The 24302-nt window shown below is 43.0% G+C and overlaps 1 protein-coding gene across 2 annotated transcripts; it reads left to right on the top strand.

The window, feature by feature from the left end:
- Positions 1-18300: 18300 nt before the first annotated feature.
- On the top strand, positions 18301-22917 carry LOC136513049 (disease resistance protein RGA5-like). Of its 2 annotated transcripts, XM_066507050.1 has the most exons (4): positions 18301-18544; positions 18623-19459; positions 20836-22437; positions 22551-22719. In XM_066507050.1, exons 2-4 carry the CDS (start codon positions 18645-18647, stop codon positions 22585-22587), a joined length of 2454 nt encoding a protein of 817 aa, XP_066363147.1. In that variant the 5' UTR covers positions 18301-18544; positions 18623-18644; the 3' UTR covers positions 22588-22719. The 2 variants fall into 2 exon arrangements, with proteins under 2 accessions (XP_066363147.1, XP_066363146.1); XM_066507049.1 differs by having other exon boundaries at positions 20836-22917.
- Positions 22918-24302: the final 1385 nt, after the last annotated feature.

Here is a 24302-nt window from a genome sequence, read left to right as displayed (position 1 = left end):
AACTAAAGAGCTTGTCAACTAGTTTGCGGTAACATAAAGAGAGTGATCAAGAAGGTTATACCGCCGTGTAGATGAAGGAACCAATCAATCACAAGGATGAATAACAATGAAGACCAATCACCTTGGAATCAATGATGAACACAAAGATTTTTATCGAGGTTCACTTGCTTGCCGGCAAGCTAGTCCTTGTTGTGGTGATTCACTCACTTGGAGGTTCATACGCTAATTGGCTTCACACACCAAACCCTCAATAGGGTGCCGCACAACCAACACAAGATGAGGATCACACAAGCCACGAGCAATCCACTAGAGTACCTTTTGGCTCTCCACCAGGGAAAGGTCAAGAACCCCTCACAATCACCATGATCGAAGCTGGAGACAATCACCACCCTCCGCTCGATGATCCTTGCTGCTCCAAGCCATCTAGGTGGTGGCAACCACCAAGAGTAACAAGCGAATTCCACAGCAAAACATGAACACCAAGTGCCTCTAGATGCAAACACTCAAGCAATGCACTTGGATTCTCTCCCAATCTCACAAAGATGATGAATCAATGATGGAGATGAGTAGGAGGGCTTTGGCTAAGCTCACAAGGTTGCTATGTCAATGCAAATGGCCAAAAGTCTGAGCTTCAACCGGCCATGGGGCTTAAATAGAAGCCCCCACGAAATAGAGTCATTGTACCCCTTCACTAGGCACAACACGAGCTGACCGGACGCTCCGGTCACATGATTCATGCTACGTGTCCCTTGCTTCAAATACTGTTCATCAAATTTCAATGGTCATCAGCTGACCAGACGCTGCGCTATAACTGACCAGATGCTCAGCCTCCAGCGTCCGGTCATTTCCAGTAAGGTTCTAGAAATGATTTTCTTTGATCGGACGCGTCCGGTTATGCTTGATCAGACCCTTCCAACGTCCAGTCACTCAGTGACATTTCTCTGCGCTGCCCAACAATAGGACCAGACCCTGGACCTCAGCGTCCGATCAGTCCAAGACCCAACGTCCGGTCGTATGACCGACGCCAGCGTCTTTGCTGCCACACTTGATGGGACACGCCGGTCCTTCTGAGACCAACGTCCGGTCACTTAGTGACCAGCAAGACTAACTTCTTTTCACCTCTAACTTCTTCACCCTTGCTCAAATGTGCCAACCACCAAGTGTATCACCTTGTGCACATGTGTTAGCATATTTTCACAAGCATTTTCAAGGGTGTTAGCATTCCACTAGATCATAAATGCATATGCAACGAGTTAGAGCATCTAGTGGCACTTTGATAACCGCATTCTGATACAAGTTTCACACCTCTTAATAGTATGGCTATCAAACCTAAATGTGATCACACTCTCTAAGTGTCTTGATCACCAAAACAAAATAGCTCCTATGGTTTATACCTTTGCCTTAAGCTTTTTGTTTTTCTCTTTCTTCTTCCCAAGTCCAAGCACTTGATCATCACCATGGCATTATCTTCATCATGCTATGATCTTCATTTGCTTCACAACTTGGAGTGTGCTACCTATCTCATTATCACTTGATAAACTAGGTTAGCACTTAGGGTTTCATCAATTCACCAAAACTAAACTAGAGCTTTTAGGTAGCCATATAGTAGAGTGATGTTGGAGAATTTTGAAAGCCAGGGCAATGTATGCTGCTACCTTAAGGGACTCTTCCCTTAGTTTTGCTTTATGGATGTGCTCTTTCTCCCAAAAAGTCTTTGCAGCAGCTAGCTCTTTGGCATCCAGTTTCCACTGTTTAGGGTAATTAAAATTTGTTTGGGTTATAGCTTGAGGGTCTATATACCTGGCTTTCACACTTAGCATTTGTTTGACAATGTGCACTTGCATTCTACAAATCATGGCGTGGGTTAGTTATAACAAAATTCAAAGATTACATTCATATCATATCGGAAGGACAAGGACTTACAGGCACCACGTGCGAATTAGATTCATCTCCATTGCTCTCAGGTGAAAGCATGTCTGCATGTCATTGAAGTCAAAGACAATTTTCCCAGCTGGGCTTCCAAATGTGCCGGTGGGAAAGCATGCTTGTATGAGGTCTATGCTCGTTGGGAGAACACGCAAGTATCAATATGGAACCTTCTCATTCTAAGTGGTAGGCGCTGGATGTCCCAGTTTGGTAGGAAGGGCTTGCCTCTTTCATATGTTTTTGGGCAATCCTTTGACCATTTGATGGCATCAACATTTGGATACTGCTTTGCAATTTGGTGGAGTTTGCTAGTGACGGCCTCCTCAGAACTCCGTGATGGGACTTTTTTAACTTGGTTCTCAGGCTTGAACTGGTCATGGGAATACCACTTGGACACTGACAAGACGTCTTTCATCAGAACATAAACTGGCCTTATGGTGATTGGATGCTTCTTTCAAAGTTCCCATTCAGGAACGTCCTCATCTTCTTGTGCATCACCTTCTTCAGGAAACACTCATTGTTCATGTATCGGCTGTGCTTGTTGAGAAGACTGTGGCATCTCATCATACACTTGCTCGGTACGAGCTAGAGAAGGTTGTGGCATCTCATTAGGCACATGCTCGCTAGGAGGCGGGGAAGAATGTGGCATCTCATGAATGTGGTGGTCACGAGACGGTGAAAATATCTCCCGACCTCAACAACTTGCTCCAAATTTTGGAGAGGGGGATGCGGCGAAGAAGCAGTCAATATAATGTCATGTTTGTGCCAGAGGATGAACTACCCAATAACGTCTCTGAGTAACACCAGCCCCTCGAGAGTTGCATAGTCTATCCTCCACTGCATGAACTTGGGCTTTACGGTATGCACCTCGACCCTAGTGTAGTCCGGCGGTATCTTATTATTGTGGTGTAAGCCACTAGGAGGATGTGCCACACCCGTTGCCACCTCCATCACAGTGTTCTGCCGGCCGCTGAGAAACACCAAGGTGCAACTAGTTGGTTCCCATATGCGATCGACGGGGGTTGTGGCTACAGTGGAACCTTAGCTGCTAGGAACTTTCGGATGGCTGCCAACTAATGCCATTTCTCTCGGTGGCGTCACTAATATCTGTGGCTCCATAGATAGTCCTTGCTCCTCCACCGCCTTCACAACTAGAGCCTTCACTTGGAGCTCAAGATTAGTCTCCCAGTCTCTGACATGTTTCTTGTACATGTGTTTGTCCTCTTCGAATCCTTGCTTCTAGGTCATCCTTTTCCCTAGCCCCCTGGTGCGGCCTATGTGCTCCTTGTTTCCCAAGCCAAGGCTAAGCTCGTCCCTCTCTCTGGAAGGATTGAATGAGCCCTTCTCCTTGTCTTCAATATATTTCAGTATGCTTGATACTGCCTCTTGGGCCTCTGGCTTATCAAACTTAAGATTACCGCCGGATGATTCTGTACTCCTCGCATATATCCAATTCCTTGAGCGTACCTTCAAATTCGTCACATTGATATTCCCAGTAGCTACGGCCTCTTCATCCATCTTCCTAAACTGCTCTTCCTTGGCATAATAGCCACTAGGGCCTAGATGATGATGGTGTTTGTTCCTCTTCGCCAGCTCGGTGTTATGGGCACTGAGCTCCAATATCTCCGGTGAAGTCTTTTGAGCCACGAACTCCTCCCATTGACTAGGAGTTATTTTATCGAACTCGTTGAAGGGAGTTAACCCCTTTTGGATATACTTCGTGTTGAGCTCCGACCTCTAACGTCGGAATGACTCTCCAATCATCCTAAAAGCATTTTTTACCAGTTCTTGCTTACCCTCCAGAAATCTAAAATTGAGCTTCAGCTGCCTATCCCATAGTTCATTCTTTTTGTTCTCTGGTATCTCTTTCTAGTTAGGGATTGTTGGGTTCAATTTATCTCTTACTAGGGCCCCGATCGCATTACGAAATCAGGCTCTTAATTCCTTTGGCTCAAGGATCTCCCCTGTTGGCCCGACCTCCGTTATCACATAGCATGCCTTATCTAGATATAGATTTCCTTTTCTATCCCCTCGTTTGCTCTTAGGCTTGGTAGTCGTGGTTGTGTCTTGAGGTTGTAGAGCAAAGGCATCATGATCTGTCTCTGTGGCTGTTGCCTCTGCTCTCCTTTCCTCTACTCCATCTTGTCCAGCGAGATGTCACGGACATCGATGTCGTCTTTTCCGAGTTTCAGGAGAGACCTATATATACGATAGGTCAAAGTGTTAGCAGAGGTAACACAGCCAAAGCTTTAGTCAAATTTACAAGCTAAGGCTTTTTCCCTACCTCCTCGTTCGGGTCAAAATCCTTGTCCAAATCTTCCTCCGTTGGCCTCCTTCTAGCTTCACGTGGGAAAGGATCCTTGGGACTTACATATCCCTCTTCTGAGTCATCATCATCATCATCAACTTCTTCACCTTCAGCAGCCTCTCCTACTCTTCCTTCTGCTCCCCTTCCTCCTTGTCACACTGCTCCTGAGTAAGCATCACTGCTAGATCCTTTTCTAACTTGTTATCGAACTGCTCCTAAGTAAGCTGGTCCTCTAGTGCTTGCTCCTCATAGGTTGGGTGCTCATCATGCTTGGGGCATCAGGCTGCACTGTCTGCTATCCGCGACATTATTTCACGCTTTGTTCTAATAGATGCAAGAAAGTATGCTTTAGGTATGCGAGAAGGTATAAGAAATAAAAAAGGTCTATAAACCAAAGTAGTCCTATAAAACAACAATATATAAAAAAGGAGTAGTAGCAGTGGTAGAGGCCTCAGAAACATGTCAATCATCATCTGATCTTGAACTTGGAGCATCAAGGCATCATAACAGAGAAGAGAGGAGAAGGTAATGTAGGGGCGGCTACTAATGATGCCAAGTTCCTCACAAGTTCTTGATCATCAACTCATATTCCATATAATGTATGGACTTGGACAATTTCATCATCGGCAAAACAAAGGAGAGGAGAGGAGAGGGGAGATTTGGCAAAAAAACCAATAGCTGCTTAGCAAACATAGAGCAGCAGTTGATGGCAAAAGATAGGACAACAAGTCCTAGGCGAGTCCTAGGAGATTTGACAAAAAAAGCAACAACAGCCAACAGTTAGTAGCTAGAAGTAGCAAGTAGTAGTAGTAAGTATAAAGTAGTAGAGTAGAGTAAGTGTAGCAGTAGAGTTGTAGTAGTAGAGTAAGAGCAGCAACCACTTAGGAGTAGCAAGTAGTAAGAGGAGTAGTAGGAGTAGTAAGAGTAGTAAGAGGAGTAGTAGTAGGAGTAGTAAGAGGAGGAGTAGTAGGAGTAGTAAGAGGAGTAGTAGGAGGAGGAGGAGTAGTAGTAGGAGTAGTGGTAGTAGTAGTAGTAGTAGTAGTAGTAGTAGTAGTAGTAGTAGTAGTAGTAGTAGTAGTAGTAGTAGTAGTAGCAGCAGCAGCAGCAGCAGCCACTACACACCAGCAGTATATAAGCAAAAAAACAGAGAAAGGAGTGGTAGTAGTAGAGTAAGAGCAGCAACCACTTAGGAGTAGCAAGTAGTAGTAGTAAGTAGAAAGTAGTAGAGTAGAGTAAGTGTAGCAGTAGAGTGGTAGTAGTAGAGTAAGAGCAGCAGCCACTTAGGAGTAGTAGTGGGAGCATCACTAAAAGAAGAGCAGCAGTAGGAGTAGCAAGTAGAGGGAGGAGGAGTAGTAGGAGTAGTAAGAGGAGTAGTAGTAGGAGTAGTAAGAGGAGTAGTAGGAGGAGGAGGAGGAGTAGGAGTAGTAGTAGTAGTAGTAATAGTAGTAGTAGTAGTAGTAGTAGTAGTAGCAGCAGCAGCCACTACACACCAGCAGTATATAAGCAAAAAAATAGAGAAGGAGTAGTAGTAGGAGCAGGAGGGCTAGTAGGAGTAGTGGTAGTAGTAGTAGTAGTAGTAGTAGTAGTAGTAGTAGTAGTAGTAGTAGTAGTAGTAGTAGTAGTAGTAGTAGTAGTAGTAGTAGTAGTAGTAGTAGTAGTAGTAGCAGCAGCAGCAACAGCCACTACACACCAGCATTATATAAGCAAAAAAAATAGAGAAGGAGTAGGAGGAGGAGGAGGAGGAGGAGGAGGAGGAGGAGGAGGAGTAGGAGTAGTGGTAGGAGGAGGAGTAGTCCAAGAAAATATCACAAATATAGTTAACAGTAGAAACCAGCCAATGTGAAAACATAGGAAATCACTTACTGCTATAAGCAAAAGGCAGAAATTAGTAGTAGTGGGACAGTAGTAGAAGTAGTAGTAGGAGCAGTAGTAGTAGTAGAAGTAGTAGTAGTAGTAGAAGTAGTAGTACTAGTAGTAGTAGTAGAAGTAGGAGGAGTATGAGTAAGAGGCCTTAGAAATATGTCAATAATCATTTGATCATGATCTTGGAGCATCAAGGCATCGTAACAAAGAAGTGCATGAAGGTAAGGTAGATGATGCCCAGTTCCTCACAAGAATTTGATCATAAGCTCATTTCAGATAATATATGGAGATGACAATTTCATCATAGGCAAAAAGGAGAGGAGAGGAGAGGAGGCCAAAAAAAGCAGCTGCTGCTTGCCAAAACAAATAGAGCAGCACCAGCTTGCCAAAACAAATAGAGCAGTTGCTGCTGCCAAACATAGAGGAGAGGATAAGAAACAGAGTGGAGACGATAGGATCATGTCAGCCATATAGTAGCCGATAGGAGCCATGCAGGAAGTCGATAGGCAAGTACTATCGGTAAGCCTGTAGGAAGCAAAAACAAATTGGCCTGTAGGAAGCCGACAAGTGTTAGTAGCCGATAGAAGCCATGCTGGAGGCCAATAGGCAAGCAAAATGGTTGGAAAATTTGCTAAATGCCATCACAGGGAGTCCTTTTGTTGGATACAGTTGCAAATGTGAATGGCTAGGAACATTGGAATAGATGAAGTATGAATATCTATGTTGGTTAAAAGGTTTCCATCTTGGTCCATTTACTGCGCTTTTTTCTAAGAATTAACACAATGGAATTTTCTAATAATTACCATGTTCTTTATATAATCAGGATATCAAATTTAATATATATTTTGAGGCATCTGGTGTGACCTATGGAGAAAAAGAGAGAGATCTTCTACTTCTACCATACAACAGTAAGCTGGTAGATTGTTAACCCAATACCAAGCTGTAAAATTCACAAAAGAAAGACCGGAGTATAACAAGAGGAACTAAAGATTGTTAACTGAATACTAGAAATTAACAACAGGGGATCAAATCATAACACAAACACCTACTGTTGATCTACCTTTTTCATATGATTACCAGCTAGTTTATCAGGGGCTACCAGTAAAACTGAAATGGATGGCTTACTGAATAAAAGCATTGGTTGTCAATAATCTCCTAAGGGAAATTTTAGAATTGAAAGTTTGAATTATCTTTTTTGGATGTTACAGTTGTCTGCCATTCAAAGCAAGCACTCTGTCACGCATGACAATAATGTCAGCATGAACTCAGATGCTTTAATCAGTATACTCAGGATCAATATATTGACTCATTAGTTCAATCGACTAAACCTTGAGCATATAAGTACAACACTATAGGCATATGCAAGTTTTTTGTGTTTATTTTGCTTGAAGGTGATATGTGTTTGCCAACAAGCAATGCTTAATTGAAATAAATATCCTCACAGTATTTAAGGCTCTATTATCCAGATTAACTAAAACTGACACCAAGTGGGAGAGAACAACATGTGTTAACTATAAGACAACAACCAAAAAAACAAAACATGCCCAAAATCCTCAGATATTACTTAAGTTGATGCAGTTACTTCTCCAAGGAGATTCACGATAGATATATGAATATATCATAGTCCCTGTTGACTCAGGTAATATATAAATGTCTAGAAAATAAGCTAAATGCCACTCAAGTATATTGTTGCATTCAGATCTGGAGCAGATGGTGGAGGCATACCTAGAGCAGAGAGTGGGAGCGTTCAGATCAGCTCGCTTCGCCGGGAAGTCGTTGACTAAGACAGGACACTGTCGCTGGAGGAGTTCGCGCCGCTGGGAAGTCACAGGGGCTGGGCGAGTCACGCCGAAGACAGCAGGAGGGGATGGTGCCAGCCCGTCTTCCTCAGCATCGGGGAGGGAAGCGGGAGGGGAAGGAGGCGGGCGACCTTCACTGTCGTTGATTCGGCGGCGCGCGTGCACGAGCGTCAGCGCGGGAACTGGCGCCCGAGCGAGCAGAGGACGGGGAGAGACCTGGCGGCGTGCGCTATGAACCCTACCGGTGCGCGCGCTGGGGAAATGTAGCGCGTGGGAGGGGGTGAGCGGGAGAAGGCGCAAACCCTAGCCGTTGTGGCGACCGGCCTGGGGAAGGCGGCGTTTGGGGGAGGAAGCATGGCGGGCGACGGAGGCTGTCATAGGAGGACGGCAGAGGTGAGAGGAAGCGGTGCGAAGAGAGCGGTGGATAGGGCACGGAGACGGTGGCGGCGGTGGGAAAAAGTTGGGCAGCCTAATGGCGTCGGGAGGAAGAAGAGAGCGCCCAACAGGAGGGGATGCGAGCGCCCGTGGTTATATACCCAGGGCGATTTGTAGGGGTGGTTCCTAATCCAGCCGCCCCTAAAAATGTATTTGTAGGGGCGTTTCCTGATCCAGCCACCCCTACAAATGCTTTTGCAGGGGCGGTTCCTGATCTAGCCGCCCCTATAAATATTTTTTATTTTATTAAATATTTAATTCTGTATATGCACAAAAAACAATTCTGTATATTGAATTTTAAAACTTCGACTACAATTTTAGGACATTAAATGACCTAAAATGAAAATGTTGTAAACATAAAAGTTGTATAACTCATCAACATGTACAACTTTTATTTTGGTCATCTTGTCCTGTGACTTTTTTGAACGATTCAAAATTTAAAATTCAAACAATTTTAACTTGAAACAATATTTTGAAAGAGTAAATGATTTCAACTGAAAAACTCATAAATACCAAAGTTGTAGAACTCGTCAATATGTACAGCTTTTATTTTGATCATCTTTTCATTTGACCAAGTTTGAATAGTTGAAATTTTGAATTTCAATAAATTGCAACTTCAAATAAGATTTTGAAACCTTAAATGATTTCAACAATAAAAGTCGTGAACTTAAAAGTTGTTGAACTCATCACTATCTACAACTTTTATTTTGGTCACTTTTTCATGTGCCAAAGAATTAGTAAATATTGTTCACAAATTCACATATGGCTCATAGTTTCATGAACTATACGAGAGACATGTTGATTTGTGAACAATGTTTACTATCACTTTGTCAGATGAAGAAATGACTAAAATAAAAGTTATAGATCTTGATGAGTTATACAACTTTGGTATTCATCACTTTATCAGCTAAAATCGTTTAATGGTTGAAAATCTCGTTAGAACTTGTCATTTTTTTAAATTTGAAAATTTGAGTCGCTCAAACTTTGTCAAATGTAAAGAATGACCAAATCAACACAATAACTTGATAGGGCATGATTTTACAAAATTGTAGGAAAAAAATCATCACATTTAGAGTTAGTATGAGAGAGAAAGACTAGTTACAAATTTTACTTAGAATATAAAAAAAATCACAACTGTTCGTGATGATCAAAGATGAACAAGTGTGATTTTTCTTTTTAATCTGTGGCTGAAACTTGTAACCAGTTTTTCTTTCTCATACTAACTCAAAATGTGATGTATTTTTTCGTAAAATTTTCTAAAATCATGGTCTATTATTTTAGTCTATTCATCTATCTTTGTCACTAATTTTGAACAATTCAAATTTTGAATTTAAGAAAATGATAGATTCAAACCTGATTTTCAACCACTAAATGATTTCAGTTATAAAGGTGATGAATGTAAAAGTTGTTGAAAACATCACTATCTACAACTTTTATTTTGGTCATCTTTTTATTTGACAAAATTTAAATAGTTCAAATTTTGAATTTCAGAAAATGACAGCTTCAAACCTGATTTTCAACCACTAAATGATTTCAGCCGTAAAGGTGATGAATATAAAAGTTGTATAACTCGTCAAGATCTCCTACTTTTATTTTGGACATTTTTTCATTTCATAAAGTGTTAAGTGATTTCATAAAGTTTTAGTAGTAATAGAGTGGATGTTGAAATAGATTCATTTAGATGTTGCAAAGAGTAGTCTCATACACATGCATAAATGTAGTCTCACACACATATAAAAATATATAGTCTTATACACATACATAAATATATAGTCTCACACGTATGTATAAATGAAGTCTTACAAACACACACTTACACAAACACTCTACGTTCAACAACAAGTTAGCCCGCTGTAACGACTTTCCCCTTGACACATTTTCGTTCCCATGGCAATATGTTTTTGGATAGGTTCTTTTCCACAACACTAGTCTTCTTAGGAAAGTCTGTGAATAGCAGCATCTCATCGTAGTTATTGTAAGCTTCAACATCATCCACGTCATCAACTCCGATAATGTGTTGTTTCCCGGAGGCAACCACGTGCTTTGTCTTCTTCTTCGGGGGGAGGTTACTTTATGGGTCAGACATATAGAAAACTTGTGCAACATGTGAAGCGAGCACCCAAGGGTCATCTTGGTAGCCTAGATTCTCGAGGTCTAGGACTCTAAATCCGATCTCGTTCAGTTGGTGTTGTTTGATCCAGCGACATCGAAACAGGGCCACCGCTATATCCCTTTCATAGTCAAGTTCCCATATCTCTTCAATGATGCCAAAGTATTGGATCTTTTGCCCCAATCCATCGAGAGCCTCTATTCGAACGCCGCTGTTTTGGTTCACATGTTTACTATCCTTTACGTGGGTATAGTACGTATACCCATTGATATCATAAGCATTCCAAGATATCACTTGTCTTGATGGCCCCTCCGCTAACCTACTAATGGTAATAGAGTCTATGGTTTCTCTAGGCGGTATGTTTTAGTCCTTCAATCATGTTGTTAGTCGTTGCTTGTGCTGTTTCATGACCCAATCATCCGAACGACCATTTCTCTCCACCATAATGGTAGCCAAGTGTTCATCAATATACGGTTGCATCAGTTGTGTACTCTGTAAGACACTATAATGTGCCAGACTCACCTCTTTGTAATCATGGTCGATGAACACTTTTCTACCACTGGTGCCCTTCCCAGCAAGCCTACCCTTGTGACGAGAATCAGGTTTACCAATCCCTTTCTATACTTTTAGGTACTCTTGATAGCACTCGACGACTTCTTCAGTACTATAACCCTCTATCATGGAGCCCTCTGCGTATGCTCGATTATGCACATATCGATTTAGAACCGACATGAATCACTCGTAGGACCATATTTCATGCAAGTAGCAAGGGCCCAACGCCTGTATCTGATGAACCATGTGAATCATGAGATGTGGCATTATATCAAAAAAGTAGGAGGTAAACACATCTCTAGTTTGTTTTATGTCTCCACCACAAATTCATGTAGATCACTCAGCTCTTGCTTACCAATCGTCTTCTGTGAGATCTTCGAAAAGAAGTAGCACATGCGGGTGATGACCATTTTCAAGAACTCTGGCTTTATAGCCCTGATTGCAATAGGTAGAAATACTGTCAGCATCACATGACAATCGTGAGCCTTGCAGTGTGTTATTGACAAGTCCTTCATCGACACTAGCTTCTTCACATTCGCTGAAAACCCAGTCGGGACTTTTATCCCCCTCAAGAAAGTGCATATAGCTCTCTTCTCGTTTGGTGTTAGGTTGAAGCACGCCGTGGGCAGAGTGTATTTTCCATTAGCCTCAGATACCGGGTGAAGCTGTGGCATCACGTTTAGCTGCACCATGTCTTTCCGTGCCTTTAGACCATCCTTTGACTTGTCTGTGTCCAGCAAGGTAGCAATGAGACTCTCAAAGATATTCTTCTGCACGTGCATAGCATCAATGCATGGGGGACCTCCAAGTCTGGCCAATAAGGCAGATACTGAAAGAAAATCGATTGTTTCTTGAAAGGTACGCCTTCGATAGGAGGTGTGCTTCTATCTCTATTTGTCCCATCTAGATTCTTCTTTCCATAGACAACGCGTATGTTTTTCACCATTTTGTACACGTGTTCTCTGTTATGACGTCTCTCCGGAGGGGGTTCAATCTTCGGGGTGTTGTCATAAAATCTAAAGAACAATTTGTTGTGGTACTTGTGACTTGTCTTTAAGAAGCATCGGTTCCTTAGGTAAACTATCATCTTGGATGCATCCAGGTACACCCATGTAGTACCATCCAAGCAAACCAAGCATCCCGTCTTCCCTTTGATCTGTCTAGACAAAGCAAACAACACGAGGTAATCATTGGTAGTAACAAATATTATTGCTCTACATATGAAGTCCTCCTTTTGGAACGCATCGTACATTGGCTCCCGATGCCTCCATAGCCTCTCCATTTCTTGTATCAAAGGCTCAAGGAACACGTCTATATCAATGCCTGGTTGTTTAGGGCCAGAAATAAGAATAGTGAGGAGAAGGTACTTTCTCTTCTGACACAACCACATTGGGATGTTGTACATAGTCAAGATCACTGGCCAAGTGTTGTGGTCGCTCATCCTCTCATTGAAGGGATTCATTCCATTGGTGCTCAAGCCAAACAGTACATTCCTTGGGTCATCGCTGAATTCTTTATGCTTCTCATCGAACCTTTGCCACTGACTACAATCAGCCGGGTGTGCAATCTTATCATCATCCACCTTGGGCTCATCATCCCACCATGTCATGAGTGCGGCTTCTTTAGGGTTTAGGAAGATACGTCTCAAGCGGTTGGTCACGGGCAGGTACCACATTACCAAGGCATGAATTCTTCTCTACTTTGCATCGTTGCCTAATGGAGTGTCCTCTGGGGGCTGAGATTCTTGTACCACCTTTTTTGTACCCTTTCTATTCCTTTTTTTCTCCATGGAGGCTTCGTCCCCACCGTAAAGGCCATTGTTCTTGTACCGACTGGCCCCACACCGGGGACATTTATCTAGTGACTTGAACGTTTCGCCATGAAAAAGTATACAATGGTTGGGGCATGCATGGATTTTTTTAACCCCCATTGTCAATGGACTTATGACCTTCTTCGCTTGGTATGTGTTGGCGGGAACTGAGTTTGGTTGTGGCAGCACTCATGACAGGAGATGCAATAGATCATTGAAACTATAGTCTAACCAGCCGTACTTAGCCTTCAGGATGAGTAGCTCAAGTACAAAATGTAGCGATGTCCAATGTGTCGGACAGCCCTTTTCAACACCATACACAGTCTCCTTCGATGCTTTTGTCACCCTTTCCAAATTTTCTAGACCCTTCGGGTTATTTAGTAAAATCTCTAGTCCAAGGGCTCGAATCATGTCCTCCAAATCATCTTCATCCCCGACACATGCTCCACCATCATTATTGGCACCATCTTCGTCGTTACCATCCCAACTACCAACATCACCACCTTGTTCATTGCCAAACTCCGAATCTATTCATGCATCAAGCACTGCTGAATATTGGGACAGGGATTCTAGGGTTTCGTCGTCGTATTCCTCCTCATCCTCATCGTTAACAATAACCATTTCACCATGATGAATCCACACTGTGTAGTCCTCAACAAATCATCGCATAATCAAATGTGATCTGATGATAGTCACATCTGTCCATGCCATATGGTTCTTGCAATCTTTACAGGAACAAATAATTGTATCCTTATTCTCTGTCAATGTCGTTGCATGCTTCTTTGCAGCCTCAATAAATTTATCCACATCTTCACGGAAACCTGCCTTGAACCTTAACGAACCATACATCCAAGAGTTTCTGTACTCCATCTTTTACAACAACAACAAAACAAACATAAAGGACTACTTATTTAGATATATATAAAAATGAATCAAATTAATAATTACTTGAGAATAATTGTACATACTTCAGATATATATGAATATAAATCAAATATAATTACATGAAGCATACAAACACACCATGGTAGAAGAAAATTAATTAATGGCCCATTTATCCATAAATAATTTTAATACATATTTGTTGATTACAATAAACAATTTCAAAGACAACAATTAGCAACAATTATATTTTACCCAATATCTTTCATGCAAACCCTAGTCTAATTTCATCAAACACAAATTTACAAAACCAAAATTAATAAAAAAACCAAACCCTAGATCTAGATCTACATGCACATGAAACATCCATAAAACTAACTAATTGTTCACTAAAATCAAGAAACATGGACCAAATAAGGGTATGATGTTGTTTCCCTCCCTAATTTACCCTAGTATATTCAAAACTTAGGTCTAATTTACTTCATAAGTAGCTCAAGCACCATAGAAGAGAGAGAAAAACAAAACTCTAATTACTCACTAACCAACCTTTAAAACTTAAAAAAAAAGTGTGGAATAACATTTTCTTACCGTCTACAACCTCTCCACCAAAGGATTTGAGACCAAAACCTTCCCCTTAGTAGAGCAATTTTTGGGAGGTGTCCAAGGCTTCCCACCTTTGTTTCACGGGTTGGAGTGAGTGACCCGAGAAGAAAGAAGGTGCTGCAGCTTGCTTTATATATGGGTCATTTGTAGAGACGGCTGGTGATTGAGCGGCCCCTACAAATCACAAGTATTTATACGTGGATATTTGTAGGGGCGGCTCAATCACCAGCCGCCCCTACAAATAGCAATACCGGAGGCGGCTGGTGAGTGAGCCGCCCCTATAAATCTGATCCATTTTTAGGGGCGGCTCGTATCACCAGCCGTCCCTGCTGTTCCATTTATAGAGGCGGCTGGTCTCGTGGCTCCCGAGCACGCCACTGTAGAGGCGGCTCCATCACCAGCCGCCCCTATAAAAAAATTTATCCCGTTGCTACAAACCGTTACCTGTAGATTTTTTCGTCATAAAACCTTATGACTAGGGCTACCTAAAATGCTGCTATGACTTTAGAAGTTTGATCATCATCAAGGCACTTGAAATAAGGGGAATCGTTATGTTCACGGGGCGTATCTGTCATCTATTTACACTCTGAAAATGTATATAGCTTCTCTAGAGCCCTGAAACTAAGCTATTTTTGCTTTTGTCAAAATCAAATTTCTTCAGGAGGTTATTAATTTTTTCTCACAATATAAGTGGCCCTAGTGTACAGAGCCTTGCATTACCAATTGTCCGATTGTTGGCAGTACAATATGTATAATTTTCACAAAGTGTATGGTTGGGATTGTCCAGTACTATACTAACTAGGACCGTGTATGTTGCATATCGCCTACTCTCCCAGTTGGCACTTGGTTTCTCTGTCTTCCATGGCACAACTAGATTACCTCCTGCAAAATAAAATGATGGCTGATCTGCAGAAGCGCAATGCTCAAATAGATTGAGACTATTTCTGTCCCATTGCTTCAATAGTTCTTTATGATAACACTACCTCTGTATTTCCAAACGACGGTAGTCACTTGTGTAGTATGCTTGCTCCCTTTCTGTATGTTCTCAAACGAACATCTGCTGTCTTCAATATCCTAGGTGCCCTCTTTTATTCTGCAATTGATTTTTCGTTGGTCAATGGGACCCAGGTCGAAGAAATATGGAGCCAGCCAAGTTAAATATTTGTTGAGAAAACACTTCTGTACAAGCTTCATTATTCAGCGCCACATGCTGGCTATCTTTATGTCCATGTGGCATACATACTTTTGCTAAATGCTTAGTTTTTTCCCTGGTTCATTGACGTCATACCAAACTTGCCTAAGTTCGAAGGTTTGTCTGGCCTAATTCCAAAGAACTTTTGGGTTATAATACAATACTGCCTGCATATATTTCGATAGGTGCATCGATAGCTTGCACCTTGACGGCTGACGCGCTGCTTCATCGGTAGCGCCAGTGGCGACGTCCATAGCATAGCGGAACGGGTAGGTCCTGTTTAGTTTCACTTTAAAATGTCAAATTTTTTAAGATTTTTCGTCACATTGAATCTTTGGACGCATGCATGAAGCATTAAATATAAATAAAAAATAAAACTAATTATATAGTTTAGACGAAATTCACGAGACGAATCTTTTAAACCTAATTAGACTGTGATTGGACACTAATTGCCAAATAACAACAAAAGTGCTACAGTTACATTTCACCAAAAATTTTGCCATCTAAACGGTACCCTAGCCACGGCGCTGCCGGAACGAAGAGAAAACCAATTGATTATGAGAAACACTACTTGTAGGGCGTCCGGACGGACAGACCCTACACTCGCCCACGCCTGCTCTCCTCGTGAGACGGATCCTGTCCTTGTCCGCGCTGGCCCCGCTCGTGTCCCCGGTGCTCGCTCGTGTCGCGCACGGCGATCTTGGCACCCTACGCGCTCGTCAGCTCGCTCTCGGACTCTATCCACCTGTCTCTGCCCCTGCCGAGGTCCGTGCCGCTGATAAGCTCCACACCGGCGACATCCGTGCCACTTCATGGCTTCGAGCTCTGTGCCGGCGTTGAGCTTCTACGTCGATGAGCCTCAATTCGTCCAAGCGACAAGTAGATACTACGCTAAAAGCACTTGTTGCAATAGTATGTTTCAAATGTTTCTGATGTTTCCGAGGTATTTGCAAGTGTTGTACATCGATGTTGCAAAAGTAGATCGGGATGTTGCAGATGTTGTAATGGCTATACACGTATGTTAAGTATATGTTCCAAATGTTTCATCTGTTCCAGACGAATGTTGCAAGTGTGTTTGTCTAGATGTTGCAAAAATAAATCTAGATGTTGTATATACATGCATGATGCAAGCATATGTTCCAATTGTTTTCAGATGTTTTATACGTATGTTTACGAGTGTTTCATTCGGATGTTGCATATGTGTATAATGGTTTTTTTAGGTGTTTTCACAAGTGTTTCACACATTTGTTTCAAGTGTTTCATCTGTCTTCTTTTGTATATTGCCACTGTTGCATCTAGATGTTTCAAAAATAGATTGGGTGTTGCACATGGGATACGCGAGTGGCTAGTGGCATGGGCGACGTCCGGGACGGCGCGGGACCACTACTGGTGCGCTCCCCCGCGAGCCAGACGTGCTAGGCGCTCGTTCGCTCCCTGTGTTGGCATCGTCCGGATGAAGTTTGGTAAGTTTGTAATTTTTTATTTTTATTTAAGGTTAATGAAGAACTTGTAGGTTTGTTTGAACACTAGACTAGATTAAACATTAAAATTTGATTGAATTTTCTTGGGCGGTACGATGTTGTTTCGAGCCTAAACGCTGCGCCAAACGCCTTTTTTTCTGGCCACCTTCTGCCGCCACGGAGTAGACGCCATGCCACCGCACGCGCGTCGCCCATCGCAGGGGCTGCCAAGTGCCAACAAAGCCCCCCAGCCGCACCGCAGTTCCTCGAAGCCGTACCACGCGGGTACGCCGACGCGCCGCACCACCACCACCGTCGGCCTCTTCAAGTCGCTCCACTAGCACCCGTCGACGTGCTGCAGCCTCCTCCATAGCTGCCGTATAACCGCAAGCAACCTCCCCCACTTTGGAGTTGGAGGCACGCCACCGCCAGAAGCAGCAACTCCCGCCGCACGCCGCCAGATTCGCGCGGATGCACCCGTCGTCCATCTCAGCCTCAACTTCTTCCCTGCGCCGCCAATGAGCATCCTCTCCTCCACTGCAGCTGTCGCCGATGTGATCTGGCCGAAATGGGTAGATCCGGGCGTCGGATCACCGGATATGCCCACCCCCGCCGAGGATATGGCTCGCTACGCCGTTGCCGCCTTCCCGGACGCCAGAGACCACAACCACAGGAGACGCAGCGGCACCAACAACGAAGGCATGCCGCCGCAGTCATGGCCATCGCCGTCAGGAGCAGCGCAAAAGAAGGGGAAAGGTCCGCCACGTCCACACGGGACGCCGTCAACAGCAGACTAACCGTACCCCTGATTTCTATACTGTTGGCGTGTTCTAATTGAGATTATGTAAGAGCATCTTCAAGAGTTTGTCAAATTTTACTTGGTAAATCTTGTAATTTGTTAACTCCCAAAATTATATGTCAAGTAAAAAAACAATCTATCTCCAAGAGTTTGGTATTTTTGACTTAGTAAAATAAAAAAACTCGTTAACAAAACGAAGAGGCCCGCTAAGTGAACGAAGAGCCCCGCTAAGAAACGAAGAGCCCCGGATGCCAAGCCGTATACGCGCGCGTATATTTGCACGTGCGGAGGGAAGATTTGCCAAGTTACTATTGATGTCAAATTGTTTTGCCAAACTGTTGGAGGCTATTTTTTCTTATTTTATCAAAATTATATGGATGGCAAGTTGATATAGCAAATTCTTGAAAATGCTCTAAGCAAGTGACTAGAATGTAAACGGTAGTAGAGATGACAAAGTCAACAGAAGAAGGATCCAGGAAGAGCGCCAGAAATTACCCCAACTACTAATGCAAAAGGTACTGATGGAGACACAAGAAAGTGAACAGAAGCAGAACACGGGAAGAGCTCTCCAGAAATTCCCCACCTTCATGGCTTCTCTTCTCTAACCCCAACACCAAAATTCCTCCAAATCAAGAGATTATTCTTCAAGATGGTACCAAGAGCAGTCCAATCCTATTGCTCCCGCTCCATTCTTGGTTGATTCTTGATTTGGTGGTGCCGGCGTCCGTGCCGTTGTCACGGAGCTGAGCCATTGTCCACCGTGTTGCCGAAGCCGTGGTGATTGAGCTGCAGCAATCCTGTTGCGGTACTAGCTGCCTTACAGCACTGATTAATATTGTTCTGGGTATTCTCCTCCCATAATTAACACCATTGTATTTGCCAGAGAGGGGAGCTAGGAGGTTGAGATGGCGGGCATGGCGGTGAGCGCTGCCACAGGGGTGTTGAGCTCACTCCTCTCCAAGCTATCGGAGCTGCTCACTGAACAGTACATGCAACGCAAGGGGGTCCGAAGGGATATTGAGTTCCTCTGCCGTGAGTTGACTGATATGAATGCAGCACTTGAGAAGCTGTCGGGCATGGAGAAGCTTGATGTCCAAACAAAGGTGTGGAGGGACAAAGTTCGCGAGATGGCCTACGATATCGAGGACTGCATCGATATCTTCATGCACAAGCTTGGGCTTGGCCAAGGAGATGACAAGGATGGCTTATTTCACAAGATTGTAGGCAAGGTTAGGGAGCTGCGAATGCACTATCAGCTTGCAAACATGATTCAGGACATCAAAACTCGTGTTGAGGAGCAGAGTAAAATACGAGATAGATACAGGATTGATGAATCTATCTCAACATCTAGAGTGGTGGTGGAAGTTGACCCAAGGCTTCCTGCATTGTTTGAGGATGCAAAAAGGCTTGTGGGTATTGATGGTCCACGGGAGGAAATCTCTAAACTGTTGATGGGAGAAGGTGGCAGTCATTCTGGACAACTTAAAGTGCTGTCCATCGTGGGTTTTGGTGGCCTCGGCAAGACAACACTTGCTAACCAAGTGTACTCTAAACTCAAGAATGAGTTTGAATGCACAGCGTTCGTTTCAGTCTCTAGAACTCCTCACATGCCAAAGATTTTTAAGGACATACTGTCCAGAGTTGGATATCGTGGCACAGAAATGGAAAATGATGTCCAAAAGCTTATCGAGATCCTTAGAGCAACGCTAAAAAATAAGAGGTATATGTTCATCTAGAATTTATTGTAATATATTTATTTGTAGACTTTTTAATGTTCTGTTTGTAATCGCCTGTCTTAAATATCTACATTTTTCCTTTGTCATCTAATAGTAGCAATATGTAAACTTGCCAAGTTATTTTCTGAAGCTTATCAATAGCTATCTCGTTTATTCTTTGAGCAAATACATTTAATTCATTTTAAAAATTACCAAGCATGATTCTGTACATTAAAAATTTATGATGAGTTTTAAGTTTTCACATGAATTTACTGCGCACAAAAAACATATCTAGGTTTTGTTTGTTAATTCTTTGAAGAAATTTAAGGATTTTGCACATTGTGGAGTAGTGTTGTCTAAACACTTATATTTGGATGCCTTGTCTTGTATATCCCAACTTCACATTCTACATATTTCAGATTTATATATGTATTTGCAATTAAATATGATGAGTTAACATCACCACGATATATATATTTTTTATTTTGTTAGCATTAGCAAATGTAATCTTACAAAAAGCATAAGTGATAGACGGCATCTGTTGGCCCTCGATCTCCTTGCACAAGTGAGTGATTAGCTCACCAACACCCCCACACTCTCACTCACGGCTAGAGGTAGAAGAAGAGATGAGAACAGAGCACACAGCCAGCACAAAACACCTGTGCTGAAACTCTGAAAGTGTTGAACTCTGAACAGAGTTGCTTCTATTGCATTGTCTAGTATATATACATGATTTAATACCTCTACAAGGTACGCTAGAGTATGGCTGACCTCTCCCTACATGGCTGATGTATGCCACATCATATTGGCCTATATATTGCCATACTTCTACTAGTCCAAAAGGTACATCAAGAGCTGACCACAACCCCTGCTTCAGCAAAAGACCAATCAAGGGCAGCACATTATCTTACAACATCCACCATCCATCACCTTTTAACTAGTCATAAGTGATGGGCTATAAAAGCATGTACCATTACCGTCTAGACTGACAATTAATCAATAATTGTGTCCCGTCACTAGTTGTGACACTGAAAAGTGACGATCGTTTGCTCATCACTTTAGATAAGTAATTAGTGACGTGTCTTGTGTCAAGGAAAAAATGCCACGGTAGGGGAAACCCCTACTGTATTCCCTTCAAAAGAAAAAGGAAAAACTGGCATCACTTATATTGAGTTATAGAAGTTATTTGGTCCTGTGACCTGCTATTTTGATCAATCGTCCCTCGTATTGATTTTTGTGCTCAGCTAATAGAAAATATTAGAATGATGTTCAAGCAATGGCAAAAACATAAGGTTCCTTCTTATTTAAGTGACATATTACTCATTTATTTTGTCATATTGTGTTGCAATTGGAACTGACTTAAAAGTTACTTACTTTGCAGGTACTTCGTCATAATTGATGACCTATGGAGCATCAAAGATTGGCGCAGTATTGGGTGCGCTTTTGTGGAAAATAATAATGGCAGCAGAGTGATAACTACCACACGTATTCAAGACGTTGGTGCAGCCTGCTGCTTTCCAAGTCAAGGCCATGTATACCAGATGCAACCCCTTAATAAGATTCACTCAAGAAGGTTGTTTTTCAAACGACTATTTGACATAGAAGATAACTGTCCTGAGCAATTCAGAGAGATTTCAGATGACATGTTAAGCAAATGTAAAGGGGTACCGTTGGCAATTACTAGCATTTCCAGCCTTTTGGCTAACCACATGCACGTCGAGATATGGGAGAAAATACATAATTCGTTGGGTTCTGAGTTGGGCACAAATCCTACACTGGAATGGTTGAGGCATGTGCTAAGTCTTAGCTACAATGACCTGTCCCATGAGCACAAGACATGCTTGCTATATCTTGGTACGTATCCCGAAGACTTTGAAATCCCCAAGGAAGATTTGCTGAGAAAATGGATAGCTGAAGGATTTGTTATGGAAAAGCATGGTTTAGATCTGGAGGAAGCTGCTGAGAACTGTTTCAATGAACTCATCAATAGAAGTATGATCCAACCTTGCTTCGATGAAGATGACTTTGGTAATGTGTGGAAATGTCAAGTTCATGACCTAATGCTTGAGCTTATTGTATCAAAGTGCAAAGACGAAAATTTCATCGCTATAATTGATAAGTTTCACATAAATGGAGCATCACAAGTTCGCCGGATCAGCCATCGATTCCATGACAGAGACATGGCCCTGACAGTCGAGAGTATGAGTGCATCACAAGTTCGGTCATATATTTCCTTCCCTGCGGCTAAGTGTATGCCTCCACTTTTGAGGTTTGGGCTGTTGAGAGTCTTGGGCATGGAACATAGCTTTTCTATGGAGCCTATGTGTATTGATCTGTCTGCTATAAATCACCTTTTTCTGCTGAGGTATCTAAGGGTCCGGAACTTTCGTGTTGAGCTGCCAAAGAAATTTGGCAAACTAAAGCATTTGATGACCTTAGATATGTCCCAGTCTAGGTTCTATCTTGATCAACAACTATCGGATTTTAGTTCCTTGACATCTCTAAGGTATCTTAGTTTGCCAGGACGGGTAGCGTTCAAAAACGGTCTTAGCAAGCTGTGCAACCTACGTGACCTATCCTTTTTTGACATTGGGACTAATTCCATAGAGTGCATCAGAGATCTCGGTGAGTTGACCAATCTTAGGAATCTTTCGGTGATATATGGTTACTCTAGGCCAGGTGGGGTAGAAAATAATCATGAGACAATCCTGGCTGCCTCTATTGACAAGCTTGGGAACAGCAACCTCCGCTATCTGGAGTTTGTGGTTTGGTCTGGTGACAGTGCCCCCTCAGCAGAATTCTGGAGTAGTTGCTTGGCATGTCCACGGCATCTGCAGAGGCTTCAGTTGTTCTGCTCAATACCCAAGGTTCTAGACTGGATTGCGCATGCTGACAGGTTGGCCGATTTGTATCTAGAAGTCCAGGAGCTTCGGAGTGATGACATCCAGTCTCTTGCGCAGTTGCCCTGCCTCATCCACCTCAGGTTAATAGCTATAACAACAGAGAAAAATATCATTATCCATCGAAACACATTCCCTAGCCTGAAGCATTTCCGTTTTTCTTGTGATCTGTCATGCCTCGAGTTTGAGCCAGCAGCAATGCCACTGCTACTGAGACTGTACATACATCTTGATGGTCGTGGACGAGGTGCGATCCAACTGCAAGAGGGCAGTCTAGTTAGTGGCATCGAGCACCTTGCTAGCCTTGAAAAGATCTCCTTGCGCTTGGTTATACATGCCAAATGCGATCAGGGGTCCAAAATAGAATCTGCATGGAGAGACGCCATCAGCAGGCACCCGAAAAGTCAAGCCATTAAGATTTGTCTAGACTGTTATGAGTGTGATGAAAATTGGAGTGTGGTATGTAGAGACAGAAATACTGTTGCATGGATTAGTGGAGAGGATTCAATATGAAATATTACCCGCCACTCTAGAAGACTAAATTGCTGGGTTACTGGTATGCTTATGTTGTCCTTACTTCTGATCTTCGTCTCTTTTATTTTTGAACCATGATCATGTTTGCTGTGTTTCTTTCTTTGATTAGGAGTTGCTAGACCTTGCCAACTGTACATGCATATATAGTGTATGTTTGCTAGATTTGCTCTGCTACTTTAGCTGCCGTGTTCATGCTTTCACTTCTGACCTCTGCTTCAGCTATAGTGGCATAACAAATAGGCACAACCGCACAACTGCACAAGGGTCAAGGGAACTCGCTCTTTTCGTAGTATCTTACTAGTCTATCTATGCTATAAAGGAGCGTAGGAAATGGAAATCATTCATTACCTAAAAAATTTTCTACCCATTTTGATTGACACGTGGATCCACGAGAGAAGGACGGCAGCAAGATATGAAACATGCATGTTTTCCATTGCCGATGATGTAACGTCCCGCCTCTACAAGGCCGAGCCCGCTTACATCTGGCAGTTTTTCTAGGACATAGACTGTCCTCACAGACCAACACAAGTCTTTTCTGCGCACTTTGTCCTCACTCATGCGCACCCGGGAAGGATTTCTCAGTCGGTCACCCATCCTGAAATTGCTCTAGACCAAGCACGCTTAACCTCAGAGTTCTTTAGAGATGGGCTTCCGGAAAAGAAGTTGCAACTTGTTGGTATGAGTATCCTATTAATCCTGTTAAGCCCTGGGCCGGGATGTTACATCCTCACCCCCTTAAGAGACCGACGTCCTCGTCGGTCAATCCCAAGCCAGGAACGTCCCCTCTTGGCTACGTCCGTGTGTCCAGTGCCAGCGCATTTGCCATGCTGGGTGACCACTCTAGGTCCACACCAGCCATGCGCACCATGCCTGCGCAACTACGACACACGCGCCCGTGAAACCACGAGAGTCGGCTCTGATACTATTCTGTAACGTCCCGCCACTACAATGCCGAGCCCGCTTACATCTGGCAGTTTTTTTAGGACATAGACTGCCCTCATAGACCCACACAAGTCTTTTCTGCGCACTTTGTCCTCACTCATGTGCACCCGGGAAGGATTTCCCAGTCGGTCACCCATCCTGAAATTGCTCTAGACCAAGCACGCTTAACCTCAAAGTTCTTTAGAGATGGGCTTCCGGAAAAAAAGTTGCAACTTGTTGGTATGAGTATCCTATTAATCCTGTTAAGCCCTGGGCCGGGATGTTACAGATGACACCTCGCTCACGATTTTTCTCAACACTAGATGAGTGTCCGTGCATTGCAATGGGTGCAACATAAATTGAATGAGATGTTTGTTAGCCAAGTCAAAATCAAGTAGAAACACATTCATTGTCGTAATGAATCTGAAATAAAAGCTAGGCTTGGAGCTTGTTGTCTGAAAGTTACGACAAACATCAGTTACCTCAAAGGCTG

Source organism: Miscanthus floridulus, chromosome 16, assembly GCF_019320115.1.
Source record: "Miscanthus floridulus cultivar M001 chromosome 16, ASM1932011v1, whole genome shotgun sequence".
Taxonomy (NCBI): domain Eukaryota; kingdom Viridiplantae; phylum Streptophyta; class Magnoliopsida; order Poales; family Poaceae; genus Miscanthus; species Miscanthus floridulus.
The sequence above is the reverse complement of the archived record's forward strand: the minus strand, read 5'-3'. Positions and strand labels throughout refer to the sequence as shown.

What these genes read in the sequence shown, in the direction of transcription:
- LOC136513049 (XM_066507049.1), top strand. Translation starts at nt 18,645, where the DNA reads ATGGCGGGCATGGCGGTGAGCGCTGCCACAGGGGTGTTGAGCTCACTC. An exon ending in GCAACGCTAAAAAATAAGAG is followed by an intron (nt 19,460 to 20,835) that starts GTATATGTTCAT and finishes CTTACTTTGCAG; the next exon opens with GTACTTCGTCATAATTGATG.